This window comes from Chelon labrosus (genome assembly GCF_963514085.1).
Source record: "Chelon labrosus genome assembly, chromosome: 13".
Lineage (NCBI taxonomy): Eukaryota > Metazoa > Chordata > Actinopteri > Mugiliformes > Mugilidae > Chelon > Chelon labrosus.
In genome coordinates, this window is record NC_140346.1 from 20,872,031 (window position 1) to 20,894,179 (window position 22,149).

At 42.6% G+C, this 22,149-nt stretch overlaps 2 protein-coding genes across 2 annotated transcripts; both read right to left on the minus strand.

The window, feature by feature from the left end:
* Positions 1-4,278: 4,278 nt before the first annotated feature.
* On the minus strand, positions 4,279-7,774 carry socs9 (suppressor of cytokine signaling 9). The gene is made up of 2 exons (XM_084558409.1): positions 7,554-7,774; positions 4,279-6,334 (listed from the first exon to the last, which is right to left on the minus strand). The coding sequence occupies exon 2, from the start codon at positions 6,167-6,169 to the stop codon at positions 4,532-4,534; it is 1,638 nt and encodes a 545-aa protein (XP_084414535.1). The 5' UTR covers positions 6,170-6,334; positions 7,554-7,774; the 3' UTR covers positions 4,279-4,531.
* Positions 7,775-7,836: 62 nt separating this feature from the next.
* On the minus strand, positions 7,837-21,471 carry samd4b (sterile alpha motif domain containing 4B). The gene is made up of 13 exons (XM_084558408.1): positions 20,947-21,471; positions 19,198-19,640; positions 18,577-19,047; positions 18,143-18,385; positions 17,904-18,013; positions 17,495-17,581; positions 16,847-17,120; positions 16,542-16,627; positions 16,156-16,271; positions 15,693-15,885; positions 15,275-15,401; positions 11,784-11,867; positions 7,837-10,839 (listed from the first exon to the last, which is right to left on the minus strand). The coding sequence occupies exons 2-13, from the start codon at positions 19,391-19,393 to the stop codon at positions 10,811-10,813; spliced, it is 2,016 nt and encodes a 671-aa protein (XP_084414534.1). The 5' UTR covers positions 19,394-19,640; positions 20,947-21,471; the 3' UTR covers positions 7,837-10,810.
* Positions 21,472-22,149: the final 678 nt, after the last annotated feature.

Consider the following 22,149-nt stretch of genomic DNA (forward strand, 5'->3'; position numbering starts at 1 on the left):
GCAACTGTTGCGCAACTGCGTAATTAGTCACAGAGCGCAGGTGTTATGCAATTTAATTCATCATGTGTGCAATTAGATATTTTTTCCGCCACCTTTTATCAATGATGCATGGGCCCTTTCCACAGTGATGCTGAAGGATTATTGCAATTAAGCATTCTCCTCCAAACAAACAATGCCTATCTATAATTATATCAGCGCTATCTGTGTCTCCATTACAAACTGTTTGTACAAATACATTATGAGGCACATTACAGCTACATTTAAATGGCAGATTGCATTAGACGTGAATTTGCAAGGCTTTAAATGCGGTCGAACGTCATCGTTTTTCCATAGTATATCCCTGCGTTATTTCCCAGCTTGGTTGGTTAATGACTTTGTCGGCTTAAGCCACGGATATGGGCTGTCGCGTGTGATTTACACTGCAATCCCATCGATCTGTGTTGTATCCATTGGCTTAGCTGTAACATGCTGAACACCCTTATTATTCCATCAGCAACGTGTCAGAGTAGAGTTGAGTGAAAATGGGCTAAGCAAGAGACTGAACCGTGAGGAAAAAAACAGCTTCAAATTAGAATACTGACAGGTGTTTTTTTTTTTTCGCATTTTCTGCAGCGAAGGCCTCCATGTACGCAAAAAACATTTGGAGTACATTTGGATTTCACATTGATGGGAATTATTGTGCTGTCAAAGGCTTACTTGCAAGGAAGCAAACATCAAACGTAAGCGTGCAGCTGTGAGACAATGCAGCCCTATAAAGGGTTGTGAACTGAGACACTTTTAAGAATGGAAACTTTAATATCTCAGGAATTACTTACCTGGCTTTGACATGAAGCGCTTAGTTTGAAAAAAAAAAAGAAAGAAGAATGCTCTGATTCATGTTCAGAGTTGGAATTCAGCTGGATTCATTTGCTGACCAAAAATAACTTCTCTGAGCTGCAGTGTTTCCTCTCTCACAGAAATGTGTTCTTCCTCTCTGGGCGGATAAGAAGAATCACGTTTAGCTGCATGCAACTTGCAAGAATTAGAAATCAGTTTCATACGCCCTCCCCTGAATTAATGGCCCACATACACACTGGGTCTCATGGTAGTTTGGTTTACAATCTATATTTGTCCACAAACAGCACCCAACAGCGTAGAGCTATAAAAAAAAAAAAGTTTCAGTCTCAAATAAATCTGTGCCATGTCAAAGCCTTTTACGGCGTTTCTTAGATTATGACCGGAAGATTATTTGGGAAAGTAATTGTCCCCAGGTGTTGTGAACATCCCAAGCTTATTCTCCACCCCCATGATTCTGAACTGTAGAGATTAGGCTCAGAGGAAAATCTTTTCCCTTGATGGAAGGAAGGGTAAAAAGAGGTCCAAACAGGCACAAACACACTAAGTATGTGTATCCAATGAGCTTTCTGCTTTGCTCGAGCATCCTGTCCCTCCGGGCCTGTTGATCCAGGAAAAGAAAAGTCCTCCTTTCCCCCCCCGAGGGCCTGTAATACCTGTATGATGAGTGCCACGGTGCTGCCAGCTGCAGCGACCAAGGCTCAATCCCGCCATCTCAATGCACCACACACAGAGAAAAGACAGGCTTGAGAGCAGCTGGTGTAAAACACACTGAAGCTCTTTACAGCCCCCTGCTGTGCTTGATGTATTACAGCATTCTGAAGTAATGGGAGAAGCGTAGGGAATGGAAAAATAATCCATTTGTGCAGTTTTGTTAAAACAGCGAGTTGTTTTCTGAGCTTTCTAATTGACCAGTTGGAATTGGTTATACTTTATTTTACAATATGTTAGAAACATTCCTATAAAAGTGATTTAGTTCAGTGCTGGATGTGTAAAATAGTGACAGTTTAGGTGTTGAGTGTTGCTCAGTCCCATTATTTATTTATAAATGGACTCTGGCGTTGAACTGTCTGCTTGCCTGTGAACACATTTCACATTTTTGCAGGTTTAGCTAATCTGCTATGCACCAAGTCTCCTACTGTTACACCGACTGCAAGGCCATCAGTTGAAATAATCGAATTACACGCTCCTTTCCAAGAACCTTCACGTGAATTTACAATCACAGCTCAAGTCCCATTTTGAAAAATGACGGGAATCTGAGTATGCGGTCTTGAAACGTGCTCCGGAAAACAAAAGCATCTTCCTGTAGGGTCTGGTCTGGATGGAATATCAAGTCGCAGACCCCTTGTGTTGTTGTGGCGGGATACAAGGCAAAAACCTTGAGCTGTCAGATGGGTGAAATTGCTTGTCTAGAGGGTTCATAGTGTAGCCCACACTTGTGCACGTAGGTGCAGGTCAAAAGTCTTCACTCACTGTAAATTATGTTATGGTTGAGGTTTTTGTTGTGACTTAATCGAGTATACAAAGGTCAAAGGTCCAGACTCTGCATTCTGCATCCACTTAAATGGTGCTCTGGGACGGCTGTTCGAATTATGGCGGCTTCATTATCGGATGACTGCTTGTCATGGATGATTTACATCATGCATGTCAAATCGGAGGAGGAAAACAGCATCACAGCGGCTCAGGAGATGGTCTAGGACTCATTCTCCATGCTTCCCCATTAACACTGGGACGGTTGTCTTTTGTGATTACTAGTTAGCGCACAGCACAGCGCGGCCAACGGTGTGGTCTCTCTTGTGTGTTTTCATTAACACAAAACGCTGCTCACACACACAGCCGTGAACGGCTCCACCGCAGAGGTAAATTTTGCAATTAATCTTTGTTTAAGTCACAGATAATGAGGTAAATGGAAGTATGTGTTGCATGAAATACATTTTGCTCTCTCTGTGCCGTTACGGGAATTTTTGGGGGCATATTTGCTAATTGCATTTGTACGTTCAAATATGCAGATGTTTAATCATTTATCATCTGAGAAGGTAAAGGTGTATCTTACATTATAAATGGGACACATTTATAATTCAAAGAGATTGAATTATGATATAAAAGTATTCAAATGGATGTTATCCTTGTATTTGAGTCCCTTAATAGTTTTTTGAGTGTGTATTTGAGAGTATACTCTATCCTATTTGATCCACTATAGTCTCTTTGCACTGAAGTTTAGGCCTTAGCCTCTTGACTTATATTCTTACACTGTATTTTAAGTCCTCCCTTCATTACCGACTCATCTTTGCAGATTTTTGTCTCCAACTGACTGTGTCAACCCCCAGAAAAAAGCTTGAAATACATTCCTTCTCCCATCACTCTTTCAGTTAATTAGTAGATTCACAAGTGCCATTTCATTATGTTAATTCTGTCATTGAACAGCTGGAATGGAAGATTAGTATGGAGACACCCTACCTCTTTCAAATACGCACAGCAGGATCGACGGCAACATATATATATGTATTTTTTTGTAAGGATCTCGGTTTCCACATCACAATTAAATGCAAAGCAAAAAAAAATAAATAAAAAAAAAAGCTGGCCACACCCCTGAGGACTGGATACGGGAACTGGGTGGCACAACAGTCAAATTCTGAGCAAAATAAGGTCCACGCACCTCTGGGCTTCTTCATTTGCATTCTGATAATACAGCTGCTTCACTGGTGATTCATGTAGGCCACATTTGATCCTTTACTTCAAAACTAATGAAGACCACTGGCGCGGGCTGCATGCAATTTAACCTCGTAGGGAAGCCCACAGATGGCCCGGCTGAACACAAAGCAGCTGAATGATTTAGAATCTGAGCCCAGAGACGTTAACATTTACGATTACATGTAGAAACCCGCTCATTTGGTCGTAATCTTCTGAGTCTGTCTGTTTCTCATCTAACCAGATCCTGGTGCAATTGGGTGTGGCCAGAAGTGCGCTTTGTTGCACCAGTAACCGCATCCAACAGCGACAGGGCAGGGTCGTAATTTACACTGCAGCAGAGTGAGGAGTTAAACCACTGGTCGCTCTTTAATTTGCACCTTTTCCGTGCAATTAAGCCACAAAGCTAAAAACAAATGTGAGAATCTTAATCCTGACTCCTATTCTCATTTCTAATAAGACCAGGTAGCACGAGCACCTACATCTCACCTCTCACAATCAGCTCTCAGCTCAGTGAGTTAAAAAAAATTGATTAATACCGCAGACAGGCTGCACTTCAACACCTCAGCGACGAGAAAGAAAGCTTGCCTGTATGAGATTCACCTTCTCAGCACGTGACTGATGAACAGCTCTATTATAATCATCTCGATTCACACCAGGACTCTGCCCCCCCCCCCATCGTCAGATAATTAAGCTGATTTACTCATACTCGGAAAAAACACGCACAACGTGTGAGGATGGTCTCAGAGACGGATCTAAATAAGTTTGTTTAATCTGAGCATAAAGAACTCTTGAGTGTGCAAGATCGGTGAGATTACATATTGCCTCATCAGTGTGGTTTAGTACAATTGTTAAGACAGCAGGAATAAAATAAATAAGTACAGTGTGGTGTAGGTTAATACATCCAAATAGAGTGAGGAGCAATACTCAGTTCAGTTCAGTTCAGTTAGGAGAGAGTTGCGTTTAAATGTATTTGGTAGTTTCTTTCACTCAGTTTTTTTGTTGTCCTTCATTCCCACCAGGTGTCCATACGTCGTACACGTACTCTCTGCTTATAGTGGTATTCTTTCAGGTGCTTTTTCAAAGCATTTGGAATGGGAAGCATGTTAATGCCGTCGTAGGTTGTGCAGCTGCTTATGACCGCTCGGCAGATGTGCTGCAGGCTGAAGGGCTGTGTGCGGTGGATGGGGTTTGACAGAAGGGGCTCGAAGAACATGCAGGAGTTCGGGTCCTTGTAGTGCTCGAGCAGTCCCGTAACTGTGGGCGCGTGGAAGACACTGGGGTCGTGGACGTCGAAGCTGAAATTGTGGTTCCACTGTTCGATGCGCGCGTGTAGCGAGCGGCCGTAGCGGCGGAAGCTGACGGAGAAGAGGTAGTCTTCCTGGGCGGAGTCGCGCAGGAGGAAGGTGCCCTCGGGCTTTCCCTCCAGCAGCGTCTCTGCCTCGTAGCGGTCCATGACCCCCCAGTAGCACGGGAGGTTGGTGATCTGCAGCAGGTCTGGAACTAAACAGTGAATGTAATCAATCTGAGTGTGAATCCGGTAGCCATCGTGGGATTTTTGATGGTCCGTCTGAGGAAGTGTGGCTCTGGAGGTTATGTTGGCCGCCGGCACCTCTGGGTCAACCACAGGATCAGAGACGGTATCGCACGGGTGAACAGAGGCCGACGCCGAGGCCACCACCTCGTCCAGCGTGTCCAAACAGCTCTGGAGTAGGAGTTGGTGTTGCTGCTGTCTTTGGAGAAGAAGCTGCTGCTGCTGATGAACGGAGGCTCTGTCTGCCCCGGCTAGTTCATTCATACCATGAGCCAGCTTCGGGCCATGCTTGTAGAGAGGGTTAATTTGGGCCGTCACCTCAAACGTGTGGATCTCTGCGTTGGGAGGCGGCTCAACACCTTGTTCGATGCTGATGCGCCTGCGCTCTCGTAACCTGTCATCCACGTCCTCCACCACCGTAGCCATGGCTGCAGTTGGGGCACTGCACACTACTGCAGAGTCTAGCAGGGGAGGCTGGGTAATAGGGGCCGTGTGTTGCTTAATGAGATACCACTTCTGAGCCAGCTCGGATCCTACAGGGAAAGGGCAGTCATCCAACATCAACTCACTGAGATGGATCTTCCGCCTCGAGGAGGCACAGGCAGTTGCTGATGAAAGAGCCTGTGAAGGCGGAGCTGGTGCTGCTGCACTGTGTGTCTTTATTGGGAAACACTGCCCCATTGCATCCTGGATTTTTTGCCTGAGAGTGCGACTGCTGCTTGATCCTCTGCCATCACTTTCGCTGGGTGCAGACAACTCTGCAGCAGAGCTAAGTGTTCCCAGACCAGGCCTGGCTGTTGCCCTTTCCTGTCCCAGTAAAGAGGCAGCAACTTCCAAACCCTGCCATCTCCAACTCTCCCTCAGAGGGGAGGAGGATGAGGAAGACTGGTCCCTGCTCTCCAGCTCACCCAGCAACTCACCATACTCGAAGCCATCGCTGACAGGCCGCTCGGTCGCTGGTTCGTGGGAGGCGAGGCCTTTTTTCTTCCCCTTTCCACCTTTCCGTCCACCACCCGAATCTCGTCTCTCCTCCGACCGACTCTGCCTCACCTTGGGACGGGCCCCCCTCTCTCGATCTTTCCCTCGGTTTCCGGACTCATTTGGTAATGACATGGCGGATTATGGGAGGAAATGGCAACAGCTGCACCACTCCAGGGAGTTGCCAAGTGACGACTCGTGACTGCAGTTATATTTTAGAAGAAGTTTCCCATGCACATCCGTTGTTTGAGGTTTCATTATTACTGTTCGTGCATAGTGGCCACAGATGCTTCAAAGAACCTGCAAAACAAAATGAGAGCTCTGCTTAAAGCCTGGATTTAACTTGCTGAAATAATACTGAGCAACATACAGTTATACATCTGGTGAGACACACTCTGTTGCCAGTTTATTGCATAAACAAATCTAAAACTGATGCAATCCAACAACAGCAATCCTGCTCTGAATATTTTTACCCTTATGAAGGCTAAAATGTTGAATTAAAGTTAACTTTTATTGAGATGGTATTGGCTACAGAGCTGGTGCTGAAGTTTCTTGACTATTTTCTCCATTGACACATGTATACTTGAACTTACTTGAAAATATAAACACACCCAATCCAACCTTTCTAAGGTCAAATGAGTTCACTCACTTGAGTACGTAGTGAACTCACGGCATACTAAGAGCATGCAAAAACTAAATGAAACACACAACACAGCCATTATAAGCGCAACATCCAGTTTAATGAATGAAAGCACTGTGTTGTTTTGTGCCACTTAGTCCAAGGAGAAAGCTGACCCTTGCTGCAAAGTTGTCCCATCAAGAAGTTTGTCTGTAAACGTAAGTGGAGTTCATGAGGCTTATGCCATATCCTGTAAGACTAACGAGAAAGATGATCACTGCTGAAGCCCTTCCACTTCCTCTAAAACGTTAAAAGCATCTTATAACAACATTGTAAGTCCAGTTACAGCCATTATTTTTTACAAGATACTGAAAAAATGGCTGTCAAAATTAACTGAGAAACTTGTAAAAGCTATAGCAGAAACTTCAGAAAATAATAAGCTGACAGAACAAAAGCGCTTATTGACTTCTGTTTACTGTAAAACAGCTGATGTGTCAACCAACACCCTTCCTTTGTCCTGATTGAAAAAACACCACTGTTAACAAAGATCGACGGATTGTGGATGGTCGATTAAAAAAAAACAAAAAACTTTTTTTTCCTCCTTAATAAAGCTAACGTTAGCTATGGTTGTTTATCACTAATGGCGTCGATTTCGTTTGTAAATTCGGACTTTATCATTACTAAACAGTGATCTGTATCAAACGATACTGTTAATGTTATTATACCAAGCTAGCATCGCTAGCATCGCTGCTAGCACGAAGCTGAATACGGTCGGTAAAGGCTAAGCTAGCAGGGCAGCTAGCTAACTGCTAACTCTTTACTGTAGGAGGAAACGGGTTCGCTACGTCTACATAAACTTACATACAACTTTCACGGCCTTAAAATTAATTGTGAACCTACCCAGTCGGTTGTTACCAAGTTTCCGGACGAAAAAAAGCTTTTGTTTCTTCTTAGGTAAACTAATGACGTTAACAGGAAGGCGGCTAGCTCACATTAGCTTGGTAAACTGATGAAAGCGTGCAACCCGGAAGTAAAAACGAAAGGACTCATTTCCCCTCTTTCCTCAGTGGCAAAGGATTACAGAGGACGTCGATAACGTCACAGTGGAGAACAATAACAGCTGTCACTAGGCATGTCTTTATAAGCGATGTATTAAATAGTCACAAACAAAGCACAAGTGAAGTTGCAAAAGAACTGAACCTCTTTATTTGGACTGTCAATGATCCGACGGGATGTTGCAATTCAGACCATTCACACATATGAGTGACAGTAAAAAAGTAGAGTGTAAGCATGTGATGCAAAAGGTTCATAAAATATTAGAAAATGTCTGGGAGGGGTGGGGGGTTATTAGAATTAAATATAAATTGTACAAGACACGTATATGTGCAGTGTAGCCTACAGCTGGCTGCATTAATTCAATAGTTAAGCCTGGCAGGGACATTAACATGATCTCAGGACCACTTGGTAGACGTCTCCATATGACACAGGCTCTGTACCTCCTAGTGGATGCTTGGTATGTTACAATACACCAGGCTGAACTTATGAAGTCCATTTCCCAACTCATTTCATGCATCATTGGAATGTAAACATGGAGTAAACATATTCCTTGGCCTGTTATTAGTGTTCTGTTTACTCATAATCACATCATTTGTGGCTCAGATAAGCATTGTCATCCCCTGCTGCATCGTCACTGTGAACACACACTTGCAGAAGTCTGCTGCATTGTACCTCTGTGTCTACTTGGAGTCATAATTAGGCTGTCCAGAGCAACAGAGGCCATGAAAAGGATAATCTGAGCCATTTGTCACATAACACAGTTGATACACAGTATAGTGAAGAGTTAAAAAATAAGATAGCTGAGTCTTAAAGCCAACATTGGTAAGTCCTCTGCGGGCATGAGTGTGATGCTTTTACTAAGTCAGATCTATCCAAGAGCCTGCTCTGAAGAAATCCATGACTAGAATACTTCTCAAGACCATTATTAAAACAAACATTTTGAGGATGCTGGAGCTGAGCATTTCAGGCACCACATGAACAGTTCATCAGGACATGACAGCTAACGGTTTAATCACAAGGCCAGAGAAGCAATTCTTTCTCGTCACTGCACGACCAAAAAAAGCAGGCGTTAAATGCCTCATACAGGTATCGTTTGGGGGGGAAAAACAAAACAAAACAAAACACTACTGAGACTCATATGGAGTCCATGTATTAGGGGGTAGAAGACTTCTGTTTCTGGCTTCTACCCAGCCGGCTCACGTGTGAGAAGGCTTCAGTTCTTTAATGTGTTACATAGTGAGACAGTGGATTATTCATGACATCACATAACATGAATTGGGCATAATCCCAGAGAGATGTAAACAGTGACATTTAGGCGATATAAACATACAACATTAGTTGCAAGATTTTCTGCTCTCTAGTCGTTGGTGACACCGGGCGCCATCAACCACCATGTCCTCTATCTACAACAGTGCTGTATTAGTGTGGCAAAACATGCGATTATAGAAAATAAGCATAAGTTATCAATATCAAGGGAGAGTAAAAAATACAATTGGAAAAGATATCTGTAAATAACCATCTTTACTAGACAGACCTCCTATGGCTCTGCTGAAATAATATGTGAATGGTTATCCCTGCCTTATGATGCAACCAAAAGTGATCCAAAAGTTAAGACCATATTACACATACATGCACCTCCGGCTCTGCCACATTCAAAGACAGAGGCTGTATAAGACAGTTTTTGATTCAACACTGATACCAGGTGATAATGTTAGGGTTCTGAGACTGAAACACACTTTGAGACACAAACAGAAAAATATGGACATCGTCAAGCACCTTGAAAAGTATGATTCATCAAATCATCACATTGGCCGTTTGAGGAAGAGGGCACTGCGAGGGTGAGGCGCTGCGCTCCAGAGCATTTATTACAAGATCAGGCTTCATTCTCCAAAGCCAATCATAAAGGGGCCAGAGGGCTGAGATGGGTTTCATTTAGTTTTCTCACCCGGCATTAGAGTGTAAATTGAAAATACTCTGCCACCCTCGCTTTTATCAATTCAATATCAAATCAGCTCTCACACATTACAAACCTCACCAGCCTTTACTCACCCCTCTGGGGAATCCTCGGCACAAAATGAGATTCATCATCATTTATGTAGTAGGGCATAAAATAACAGAGACAAATTGCAGCTGGCGTAAATTTTTTAAGCCGCTGTTCTTTTAAAAAAAAAAAAAAAAAAAAAAAAAAAAAAAATTATACCATTCTGTTGCATTTCACTACAAGTAACTTTCTTAAATCGCACAACCCTTCTCTTTGGCTTTGTAGAAGTTTAGAGGAGGACAGTCACTTCTACTTTGACTATGTGTTCAGGAAAAAAAAAACAACAACCAAGACCAAAGGTATTCCTACGGTTAAACTACACGCTGTCTCTCAACCTTTTTTGGTTCTCCCTTTACTGCCTCTGCCACAAACACATGTTCTCCAGAGAGGCCAATGAGAACCAAAGGAAAGCTGTCCAAGTTTCAACCAACACAAGCCCTGACTAGAACTGGTTACAGAAACACCAAGTTGGATTGGAAGTGTACTCGTTTCTGTATATCAACACCTGTCTACCTGTGGAACCTCAGTGACTGTATCCTTTGGGCCACTAATAGTTTAGTGCCTAATAAAGATACTTTAAAAGTGCCTTACTTCTAGCTGGAAAAAATTTCTCAATCTACGCATTACTCTGCGTGGGGGGGGGGGGGGGGCTGTCAGTTTGTTTTGGATAAAAAGCCCTGCTCCAAGGCAGAAGGAAAAGAAGAGTAACTCACAGGGCAGAACCCCTTTAAGACAGCACCAATCTACTGTTTTTCTCTCACCACGGCAAACTGAGCCGCTGCACATCATGCCACAGTCCTGCAGGTGACATGGAGCAGCTGGCACAGTTAACCTTTTTGTTTTCTCTGTCCTGCAATATAATAATCATCTGTATTCCATTTTTAATAAACTTAGTTGTATATAATAAAGTACAAAAATATTAGAGAACATATACACAGTTTTTTTGTCATTTTGTAGTGACTGCTTTGTCTGGTTTTCTGAAGCATACGTATATCTTTGTGCTGGGTGATGAGGAACTGAACAGGCCTCAACTGAAGTGTATTTTTTTCCTTTCTTCTGTTCATATTGTTGATGTCCGGTCTGTTCCATCTGAGAGGGAGAGCGGAAATAAGAATGGTACAAGACGTTTACGATCATAAAATCAATTGCATACGACACACCTCATTATTAAACACAGTATGTTCACTGATGGAGCCTTTTCTCATTTGCAGGGGCATAAAAACTTACTGATGCTTTTTCATGCGTCCACAAGTTCTTTACATCTATACATTCTTTGCATGCCTTTCACACATTTTTATGATATTCCAGCCACTGAAGCTGACATATGTTATGTTTATAGACGTAATTCTGGAGAGGTAAGCGCTCCTTCCACAAGCTGGGGAAATACACCTAGCTGCTGAATGAAAGTAAATACAGTCCAGACAGTAATTATCTGGAAAGCCCTAAGTTTTTGTTCTTCTTCTATGAAATAAAATAATGAAGGGCCAAATCTGATCTTTAGTTTTAGTATGTTTACATCAATAAAGAAACAACTGTTTTGTAGACATGCCTTAATAACATGTATCCATTAGACAGCAAGAAAATTAGCCAAAGTAGGATAGTATTTTTATATACAACTAATAACCTTACATGTGTTTGGCAAAGAAAGGAAAATAAATCCCCAAATTGTATCCAAAATTCATTCAAGTATATATACTGTTTAATTCATGAGACAGTAAAATAATACAGAGCTAGCGAGCCTCAAACTTGTGGAATCTAACGGCAACTAGACCATACTGCATAATTCAAATGTTATTAATAATTAAAACACAAATATACCCAATTAAATATACATGATAAAACTCATCCTCCCTGTTTGAATAGGGGAAACTGAGTGTGAACGCAGTCGTACGTGTAGCATTGCCTGACGAACAGTCGGTTCATTTAATCCTTTCTCTCGCTGTCTTGATATTGTCTAGTTGCGTGAGGGTTTCCAGTCTGTGGCCTAGTTAGTAGAGAGCTTTTAGCTCCACCGAGCTGCTGAGGACACTTACCCCCTAAGGCATGCTCTGTCATACTGAGGCACAGTGACTCCAGCGTGGGGTTGATCTCCAGGTCAGCACCTGGAACTTGGCATTCTGAGGAAAAGTAAGAAAAACTGTCAGTTCACAGAAACATCAGGGGTTATAATCCAACGAGGATTACCTTTTTCACACTAAATGTTTTAAAATAAATAAATAGTAGTAGTAGATAATGTTCAAATGAAATTAATTTAGCATTTTTACTTTGAATATCAAGACAAAAGTATACTTTTCGGGCTTAAAAATAATTAATGTAAGGTTTAGCTAAATCAGTGGCCTGATATGAGAATTAGCAGACTGACACTAAATGTGTTGGGTAGTTCTGTTATTCAAACAAACTAATTACGATGAAGCTACTTCATGTAACAGGTGCGAGTAGTTTGTACGGTTAGTACGGTTTACAGTAAACAGCCTTTCTCAGCAACTCTACATCCAATATACTTCAAACTTGGTGTCACCTTTTAAGTCATTTGTACGAGTGGTACTCCTATTTTGGTAAAAAGCTGCTTTCCGTTACGCTTTCACAACAGTTAGACAAGCGACCGCATGAGGCCCCACGCCGTTGAGGGGCCCCCCTGAGGGCTGGCTAACTTTCCTCCACAGCAATGTCTCAAAATGCGCCAACTGCAGTGACCACAACCCCTCCCTCTGAAACTACCAATGGACGATTTGTAATTATATCTTTGTAGGAACCCTCCCTAACTGGGCCTCCCTCCTAAGCTAAGTGGAAGGTCTACTAGTGTCGTCTACTAGTGTGTGTTCATCCAGCAGCTTATTAACTGGGCTCATTCCAGTCTTAAACCCTTTACACCAACTTATTACCACATAACGTTAAGTACTTTTAGATGATATCTGCTATACTGAGTAAATATCAGCCGTCCCACTATTACCTAATTGCCACAATGGTTATGTCCCAGCAAGCGACTAATAGAAATCTAGTTTCTGTTTGATTATTTAGCAGTGGCTTGTTCAGTTCGCATTAGTTTTTCTCCTCAGGCTACGGCACAATGAGAGCCGCAGAGTACAAATCCAAGGATGCACCGTGTCACCTGTGAAACTGTTTGGATGAGCAATTCTTAAAACAACTGTAAGGCGGTATTGGCCCTTTCAGAACAGCCCTGTGAAAAGACCCTTTTTACTGAGGTGAGGTACCCAATTGCCTCTACAATCCCCTGTCCTACTTATACGGTTAGTTATGAGATTGCTGCTTACATTCCAGCTGCACACAAAACAAAATGTGATCACAGTTGGTCAATCGAGATGTACTTGAAATGTATTCTGGTCTCTGGTGCAAACAGCAATCTATATGAAGTGGATGCAAAAATGATATGCAATACTGCTCTGACTGTCTGAGTAGGAGCTTCAGTACACAGGCCCATTATGACCATTCAGGCTTTGTATTTGAACCATCAGCATACTCAGCTGCAAGACAGTGATGCAAGACAGCTTCAAAGAGGATCCCTGAGAGTACAAAGAAGAATAAAGTGTTGTGATACTACTGTTTTGTCTCTTTACTGAGAAACTACTTTTTAGGGAATAGAATAAAGTTATCAGAGATCATTCAAGGAGAATCTCTCCAGTATCATGCCTAGTTTTGTCTACTTTCATGTTCACCGATCAGCTGGTCATAACCACTGGTCTAGTGGATAACTCCAAATGTCTCATTATCATTTCACCTTTCAGGGACATATTGGGCAGCAACTGAAGATACTGTCATCCTATAAATGTGAAAGGTTTTGTGCGACTTTGCCAAAGGCGAAGTTGTCATGGTAAGATGACTAGCGTCCAAAGCCCAATGATGCATGTGGAGAGAAAAAGCTGCTCTGATCCAAAAGACTGTAGCTCAAACTGCGGAAAAAAAACTTCATGCCGGTGGTAATTTAAAGGCGTCAAAACACACAGTGCATCGCAGTTTGTTTTGCGGGGGCAGACAAGTCTGGGTGCCCATGCTGACCCTTGTAGTCTGCCAAAAGTACCCAACCATGAGCCTCAGAACTGAGATGTGTCAGCACTAGTAGCTGGAAGTTTAAAAATAAATAAATAAATAAAAATGCAATAAACAAACCAACTTGATATCAGAGTCAGAACACCAGTGTTTTCCCAGCTGTTCAATCTCACGCAGGCATTAAATAGGAAGGCACTGAATGGATAAGATCAACAGTGCAGCAAAAATATTCACAAACCGTAGCCTTCTTAAAAGAGCAGTATCCAACTTATGTTTATCTGAATTAGGGATACAATAAGTCCATTATACTAACTGTTATGGAAGACAGTACAGTACAGGAAGAAATCCATGGTTTCATTTTCTGTAGTGGAGACAGCAGGACACCAGCAGGGACGACTCAAGGCCACAGACTTGCATTAGCCACACCAAGAGTATATGGGACAGGGCCCGTCCAGAAATGCTGAAATTGCTTTCTTAGGAATCATTCTGCATGGGCAGTTTCTGTTGGATACCGCCGCTGACGCCATCCCAGAGGGAGTCTATGTGTGTTCGCCTTAAAATGCACCGAAGTGTTATTCCTCATTTAGACAGAGGTACGTTGGAGACCTTGTTCAAGACCCCAAAGATAAACTGGAAAATACAACCAAGACTAGCAGGACTGAGAGGGCAGAAGACAATTGAGTTAGTAATATTATTTTTGTCTTGAAACACATTGTGTGTGAGGTAACTTTATTACAGATTTCTGCACATAAAGATGGCTAACACATCGGGTTTAAAGCGGTTAGGGAGATTTCCACGTGGAGAAATGCAAATTAGGAAATACGGCCTGAGATCTTGTGATGGTTTCTAGGTTTTAGTTTGGAATGAAATATCAATGCAACTGATCCGTTAAAAATGCGATCCAGCCAGTGCCCGTACCTGCAGACATGGCAACCACGCTGGGTTTGTATGTCTGTAATGTTAGGACTATTTGTCTTTCAAACCAAATGCTCTGTTGACCTATTCCAGCTCTCTTTAAACATGGTCTACACGCCACAAGTGAATTGGCAATGTTTGTGTGTGGCATCTGGCACACAAGACGAGGTGACCAAAAGGTTACGTATATTGTACAAGGCGACAGATTATTTACCGCAACCTGCTGCTAAGCTGTCTTGTTATTCTGTCCTTGGCACAGAGCGAAAGCAGCTCTCTATTCTGGCATTCGACCAAATTCATAGCTATTTTTTTTTCTAAACACAATTTGTTTTGCAAGTCTGCTAAATTCACCACTTCTAAATAACCTGAATTCCATTAACTATTTTTTTCAATTAAGCTTCAAAGGGTTCATTTTACTTTAACAATTAATAAAGCCCAAGATAAGAAACATGTAGGTAACACTAAATGTGTTGAATGTAGGCAGGAAATTAAGGGAAGTGAGATAGCTGGCAGAGAACATGTTAACAAGGATAAGAATAGACTTCGGGTGAAAACATATGTCCACATTAATGAAAAGTAAAAGAGATTTGACTGCGCACGATACCTTGCTGCTGGAACATGAGCATGGTTTGTGGGGAAGTGTGGACAGGGAGTGAGTGTGTCCGCTGCACAGAGCTGCGACTCTGACTTGGCATGCTGTTACTGCCCCCAGGGTTGGCAAACCACAGGTTCTACAGAGGAAAACACAAGTTCTCATTACACAAATGCCAATTAACCAGGCAGGCTGGAAAGGTTTGATTAACTTTTTTTGAATAAAATCTCTCTAATCATATAAATAGAGGATGCCAAATCCCTTGTACAGTCAGGTGTGTATTGACTGAACTAGCGTGGTCCGGCATTCTTTAATACAAAAATGACAATTTATTCAACTACTACAAAATATAATTAAACTAAAACAATAATTTTTTTGACAATCAACTCTGTCTAAAGGTTCATTTCCATCCACTGACAGAAACACTTACTTGTCTGCCCTGGCCTGCCAACGCAGGATTAGTGAGTGTGTGGCGAGGAGATGCTCCCCCGATCCCACCAGGAAGACACACGCGCCCAGCTGGGAGCCCACGAGGGGTCATTTGGAACTGCCTTTGGCCTCGCCGCCCTACCCCTCCACTCACAGAGCCTGCTGTGGGGAGGGAGTTGGACCCATAGGTCCAGCTGGAGTAACAAAACAAACAAAAAAAAGTAACACAGCATTACAAATCAATGTCAGTTCTGAGAACTGCAAGTTCAGGTCCTGGAGCTATTTCAAATGAAATGATACTCATGATTTTTTAGGGGAGGAGAGACTGAAAGAGAACAGGGAAGGAGAATCAAAGCAACAGCGAGACAGAAGGGATGAGTGCAGGGACATGTTACATTCAGCTGGTGTGACGTCTCCCCTGCTAAAGAGGGAGATCAAAGGTAAAAGAAGGCCAGTAGTCTCACCCTTTCTGTCGGTAAACAGGCATGTCCAGCATAGCTTTCCGAGGGAACAGGCGGAGCAGTTTGAGGACCTGCTGCTTCCAGGAGACCAGCCTTTTCTTGTGAGTTTCTGTGAACGCCTGACAGACAGAAGAAAAAGACAGCAGGAGATTTAAAAAAAAAAAGAGAAAAAGGAATCAAATGTTCAAAAAGCATTAAACACAGTTTCTGGAGATGCTTCTGGAATTTGTGATTTTTTTTTTAAAACGCAAAGGGACGATTAAATCTTCATTTCAAGAATAAAACTGCACCTGTTTACAGAAATTAGTCTTTGGTGCATTTACAACGTTTCACACACAAATGGGTTTAATAAACTGAGCAAATTAAAAAAAAACTTATCAGCTTCTCACCTCATGTGTCAGACACTTCTCTATTAGTTGAAGGTAACAGCTGATATTTTCTTCGTCGGGCCTCGACACCAGCAGCTGAGTGCACACTGAGACAAAAAAAGACAGGGTTTACTTATTCATGTCCACAGAGTACATTTGAATGTGGACAACATTTATATAACTCAAGACAGAAGATCTCCTTATTAATATTAACACGTGTGCTAATATGGCTGTATGAAAAGTAATTTATAAAGTATGTTTGCATTTTATTTTGAATACTGACAATCAGTGCCAACGTAAGGGGAATATCCAGATCATAATCTCACCTTTGCCCATGACACGGGTGAACTGTCCAGCAATGTCGCCATCCGATATGGGTGTGACTGAGGAGTCTCCGTCACAGGGAGGTGGGTTGTGGGACTGGAAGCCCTCTGAGGCCGGCTCTTTATCTGCTCCTGTTTTTGTGGCTTCCGAAGGGGAGGAGGTGGTGTCCGAGGCAGGCTGTGCTGCACTGGGTGGACTGTAGGCCTTAATGGGGGTGATGATGATCTGCTGAAGCTCCTGGAGGGCATTACGCAGGTTTCCACCTTCCAAAATATCCTGAGTGGTGACAAAATCAAATTCACACGCTGGAAAAGCTTTTCAGAAAAGTAGATTATTTTTTTTTTTTCTGAATTAAGGTTGATGTTGTGAGTGAAGGGAAAGATTTCCAGGCTGAATTTAAACAGCTTTATTAAACATTTGCTCTATTGAAATATCTCAGAGAAAGTAACCGGTTCCCTCCTAGCCCTGCGCAGTTTGTTTCTATGCCAACAAGCAGAACGGGAATTTCCCAATGGAGCTAAATCAAGTGTCATGTGATCATCACCAAGTGCATACTCAAGTGTGGTTCTGATCAGCACGAATATAGATTCATCAACACAGTTGCTTGTAATTTTTATAGCAAGGAAAGAACGTCATCCCATCTGAATTACCTTTTCTAAAGACTTGAGTACACTCTGCCTCTCTCGCAGTTTCTGGATACTCAAGGCAATCTTATGCCGCGCTCCTTTAGTGACGTTCTAAAGAGGAGAGACAGAACACAACAAGATGGCATTAGAAGCAGGCGAGTTTTCTCTTGTGGGCACACTGGGGAATTTATAAACTTACTAAATAACAAACCTAATCACCATCTGTTTCATTAAAGCCAAGGGGCAGACGCAAAATCGCACCATTTGTATGTGTGACTGGCTCAATATAACTGTAGGGTGCGTTGTTTAATTTCATGCCTCATTGAGAAGAGATGTATCATCAGGTCTGAGGACAATAATGTTCACAATTGATAAGGAGCGCAGAATAATCCAATTCTGGCCCCATCGTACGTAAAAAGGAAAACTTAAAAACCTGTGACTCCAGGTGTTGCTCCGTGAGAATCATCATCTCCTCGTAGGTCATCTGGGAGAAAAGCGATGCATATTTATGAAGGCGGAGACTCTTCAACCAGGCAGGAACATCTAGAGCAGAGGGACCAGAAAGTCATGTTACACGTTGGCTTATATCACTACAGCTGTTGGCTGTGCACGGCTTTTTCCAGAGCCAAATGCAAGAAGCGCCCTCGGCCGGGTTAGGTAATAAACTCTGACCTTTCATGCCGCTGCCATCTTCCTGGAAGGTGTTGCGAGCTGATCCCTGCTCTTCTGTCTGCTCACTGCCCGAAGAGGCTACACTGCTCTGGGGTGAAAGGGGCGCGTGGTCTGTTGGCATGAAGTTCTGTCGACCCCCTGTATCATCCTGGCACACCCACTCAGTGCCACAAGCCTGGGGACTGGAAGGAATAATGGACATGGACTTCTTCAAAGGGCTGGGCTGCATCTGCCCACCCAGACCTGGCAAAGGAAACAATCCATGGATAAGAAAAAACTGGAAATAACTGCATTAATAAGAAAACTAAAAGTAGAAAAAACATAGAAAACTATTAATTCTACATAAAAGCGCACTGTTTTCAGAACGGGCCACAATGCTCCTACCAAACTATGACCAAGCCTATGAGAAATACAAGATGACTGAGAAACATTACCTGTATTATTGCTGTTAATAGGTGAGGACATCCCACCTGGGAAAGGCATGTGTCCATTCTGGCCCGCTGGAGACGTGCTGGATGAAGAGGACTTGTCATGCCAAGCATGGCCAGGGTCCAGCGCCTCAGCAGAGCTTGGCCATTCATCCGAGCCCTGCCGTGGGTGGTACGGGCTGGATGGAGCCCGGGGTGCATAGCCACTGGAAAGGTGCTCCTCCAGGTGATTTAGCCACATGGCCAAAGAGGTGCGGTCATCCAGTGTGGTGGCAGGGTGGATGAGTGCGTAGGAGAGCAGCTGTCTGCTTTCTTCCACAAACAGACTACTCTCAATAGTGTGACTCAACACCTTCTGCAGTAGGTTCATGTATTCACATTTGGCCTCGCTATTACGCGGCTGCAGCAGAGGCAGATGGGACAACAGCAAGGACACCACTTTCTCTTTTGGCTCCTGATGCCACTGGCTGACAATTGCTAATGACAAAGAACAAAGGGAATATTAACAGTGGTTAATTATTTTACATAAGCCTACTTTAATGTCAGAAAAGGAACTAATACTATAGACTATCTCTGTTCAGTAATAAGAAATAATCAGTAATACATGATGACACATCACTCAGCTACCTGCATTGTTGGCCTCAGCTTCTAGGATGTGGATTTCGGTGCAGTCTGCCAGCCAGTGTTCAAGGCAGATGTGTAGGAAGCGAGCCTGGGTGCGGGAAACCCTCTTCAGGAGGGACAACAGCGCCACCGTCTGCTCACACTCATTCCATCCTTTGAACCAATCTGTGAGGATACCTACCTGGTCTCGGAACATCATGGCGTGTCTCCTCGGTGAGGAGAACAGGAACGTGGGGAGAGGGAGGGGGCTACTGGAAAGGCTGCTCTCTCAGACACAGACAGGATGAGTCCAGCCCCGCACAGCGGGGTTGTATTTTCAACAGTCCTGGGATCCCCTCAGACTGGACCGAGGGGCCCTCACATGGTTCAGGTGCAGGAGGAATTGCAGACAGGGATGCCGTGTGGATGTTTGAGGAGATGTCTTGAGCTGAAAGTGTGTGTGTCAGCTGAGGTACGCAATGACACAAAAAGGAAAGGCGTGATCAGCTTTTTCTTTCTATTTCGCCCTGGCACGCTCTGGCACACATCATCTGTGCCCTATTAAATCAACAAACATACAAGACAAAAATTCTGCGTGTATACTTTCATTTTAAAAACATATCCAATATTTATTCAGCATAAGTGATTGCAAACTAGCTTTTTTTTTTTTTTTTTGCATTCCCCATGAACCAAATCACATATTTATATATGAGTAGTAGATTAACTCATTAATTTCTGTATAGCTCATGTTTGTAATCAAGTAACCAAGTTTTTCAGTATGTGGGGGACACGGTTTTCTTTCCGATGGAGATAGATCATCAACCTTATTGAGTGAAAACGGAACTGACAATAGGAAAGTGAAATTTTCTCATGATGGCAGATGCATGGCACATTAATACGAGACTGTGGCACAATCAATACAGATTTTGGCAGTGACAATGAATATAAAATCCTCCTGGAATGGACTTTTAAATGCACAATTCACCTTTCATGTTCAAAACAAAAATGATATGTCATAAATATTCATAACAACAAATTAATTAAAGAGTGTTATCTCAGGTACGCTTTTACCGATACACTTGTATATCACTTGTTAAATATTAGTCGCGAAGCTTGAGCGAAATCATCACGATAAAGGCGCAAGTCATTCACAAATACGTGTGTTTCTCCACAAGATTACATGTCAATAACGACGCATACATTTAAACACAGACTGAAACAGGCTAACCGACGAATAAAGGTAATTGAGGGCGTGTATTTACAACATCTAATGATGTAATGTAGTTTATCCGCTACTGAGGAAAAGCATTACAGACATAATCACTAACCAGCAAGGATAATGTTAGTTATATATGTCAAAATTGTCTACTCCCAACACAGCAAACGGTAGCACCTGTAACCTATAAAATATAAGTATACAGCTAAGTGTCTGGCTAAAAGCTCTGGTCAGTCAACAGTTGTTAAGTTGTTTTAATCCCTCCGACGTGTACTAAATTAAAACAGGCGAACATTACACCGGCAGCTAAGCATTAGATAGCGGTTAGCCGGAGTTAGCTTGCTCGGCCTAGTCTGCTAGGAGGGATTCGGGATTTGTATTGTTTTTCGTTGACGCTGTTGCTGCCCCCCTTTCACCGTTTCGCACTTCAGTCTTAACGGTGCAAATAGAGGCGTTAAAGCGCGATTTAAATCGACAACAGGCTACAGCAAGACAGGAAAATAAAGTTACTTGAGAGGCAATTCACAATAAATTCACTCGGAAGGTTTGTTGTTTACCTTTGTCAGTTGTCACTGGTTAGCGAGCTAGGCTAAAGTGCTAATGCATAGCTAGCTCGACGGTAGGGCAGGGGGGGGAGCTAAGTGCTAGCGCTAGCTTCTTAGCTAGCAAGTTTTTGCTAAAAGATGCAGTAACGTTAGCTTAGCTGAAAGAAGCGTAGATTTCGATCCCATACGTGGTACTCCTTAAGGATATTCCTTTACAGCAGCACGCATCTGAAGTTTCAAGCATACTATGTTAAAGAATTTATGTACAAAAATGTTGACTGCAATACAGAAAATAAGGAGTGTACGCCTGGAGAAATCTACTTCGGGTTTGAGTTGACGTTGGTACGTAGACACAGCGTCGTGCGTGGTGACGTAGGTAATGTTTTGTTCCGCCCACAGTCTCATAAATAGAAGGCGCCCTCTCGACAACTGTTAGTTGACCACATGGAGGAATTAAAAACAAGCATGCATCTTATATTTAAATGGTATTATGATGTGTTTTTGTCTGCAGTGTTTCATGTAGTTAGCAGAGGACGGAGAATAAAAGAGGAATGCACCTAATAACGTGTGTATTTATTTACAAGTGGCATAGATGTAGCTGTTACTACTCTATATAAATAAAACAGGGACACAAGTTAATGTGTTAATTGATTTTTTTGTATCGAACTGATACTGAGCTACAAAATACTGAAAACAAATCCATTGCATGTACCACAGTGGTTGTGAATTTTGTCCAAATGCAGTAAAAAGAAAGCTGCTAATCCTCACTTTTAATTAATGGCAAAGAAAATTCTCCATAATTTTGTCCAGAACTGCAACATATCCAACCGTTTCACCAGCAGAGAGCAGTATGGCAACAAATCTCTTTCACGTAAAATGGTAAATTCATTCGCCCTTTAAGTGATTATATTTTCAGTTGGTGAAGTGGGTTGTTTATTAAGTGTAAAGTAGGGTATTCACCAGGAAAACAAACCTGCGTCTCCACAGTTGCTGATTCCTGTACATGGACGTCATGTAGTGTGACTAAAGTTTAGAGATATGTTCAGTTTGAGTGGGGAAGTTGCAAAACAATGCACTGCAGGGTAACTGTAAGGCACATGATCCATGCTTTCCACGATCAAACAGTTAATATATGGTCTGATGCATTTTAATAACACAATGTACTGTGACTTATTTGTTGTCTTTCCACAATGAAACCGTAATGTAAAGCAGTGA

What these genes read in the sequence shown, in the direction of transcription:
- socs9 (XM_084558409.1), bottom strand. Translation starts at nt 6,169, where the DNA reads ATGTCATTACCAAATGAGTCCGGAAACCGAGGGAAAGATCGAGAGAGG.
- samd4b (XM_084558408.1), bottom strand. Translation starts at nt 19,393, where the DNA reads ATGATGTTCCGAGACCAGGTAGGTATCCTCACAGATTGGTTCAAAGGA. An exon ending in TATTAACAGCAATAATACAG is followed by an intron (nt 18,386 to 18,576) that starts GTAATGTTTCTC and finishes TTCCTTTGCCAG; the next exon opens with GTCTGGGTGGGCAGATGCAG. An exon ending in TACTCAAGTCTTTAGAAAAG is followed by an intron (nt 17,121 to 17,494) that starts GTAATTCAGATG and finishes GTCACCACTCAG; the next exon opens with GATATTTTGGAAGGTGGAAA.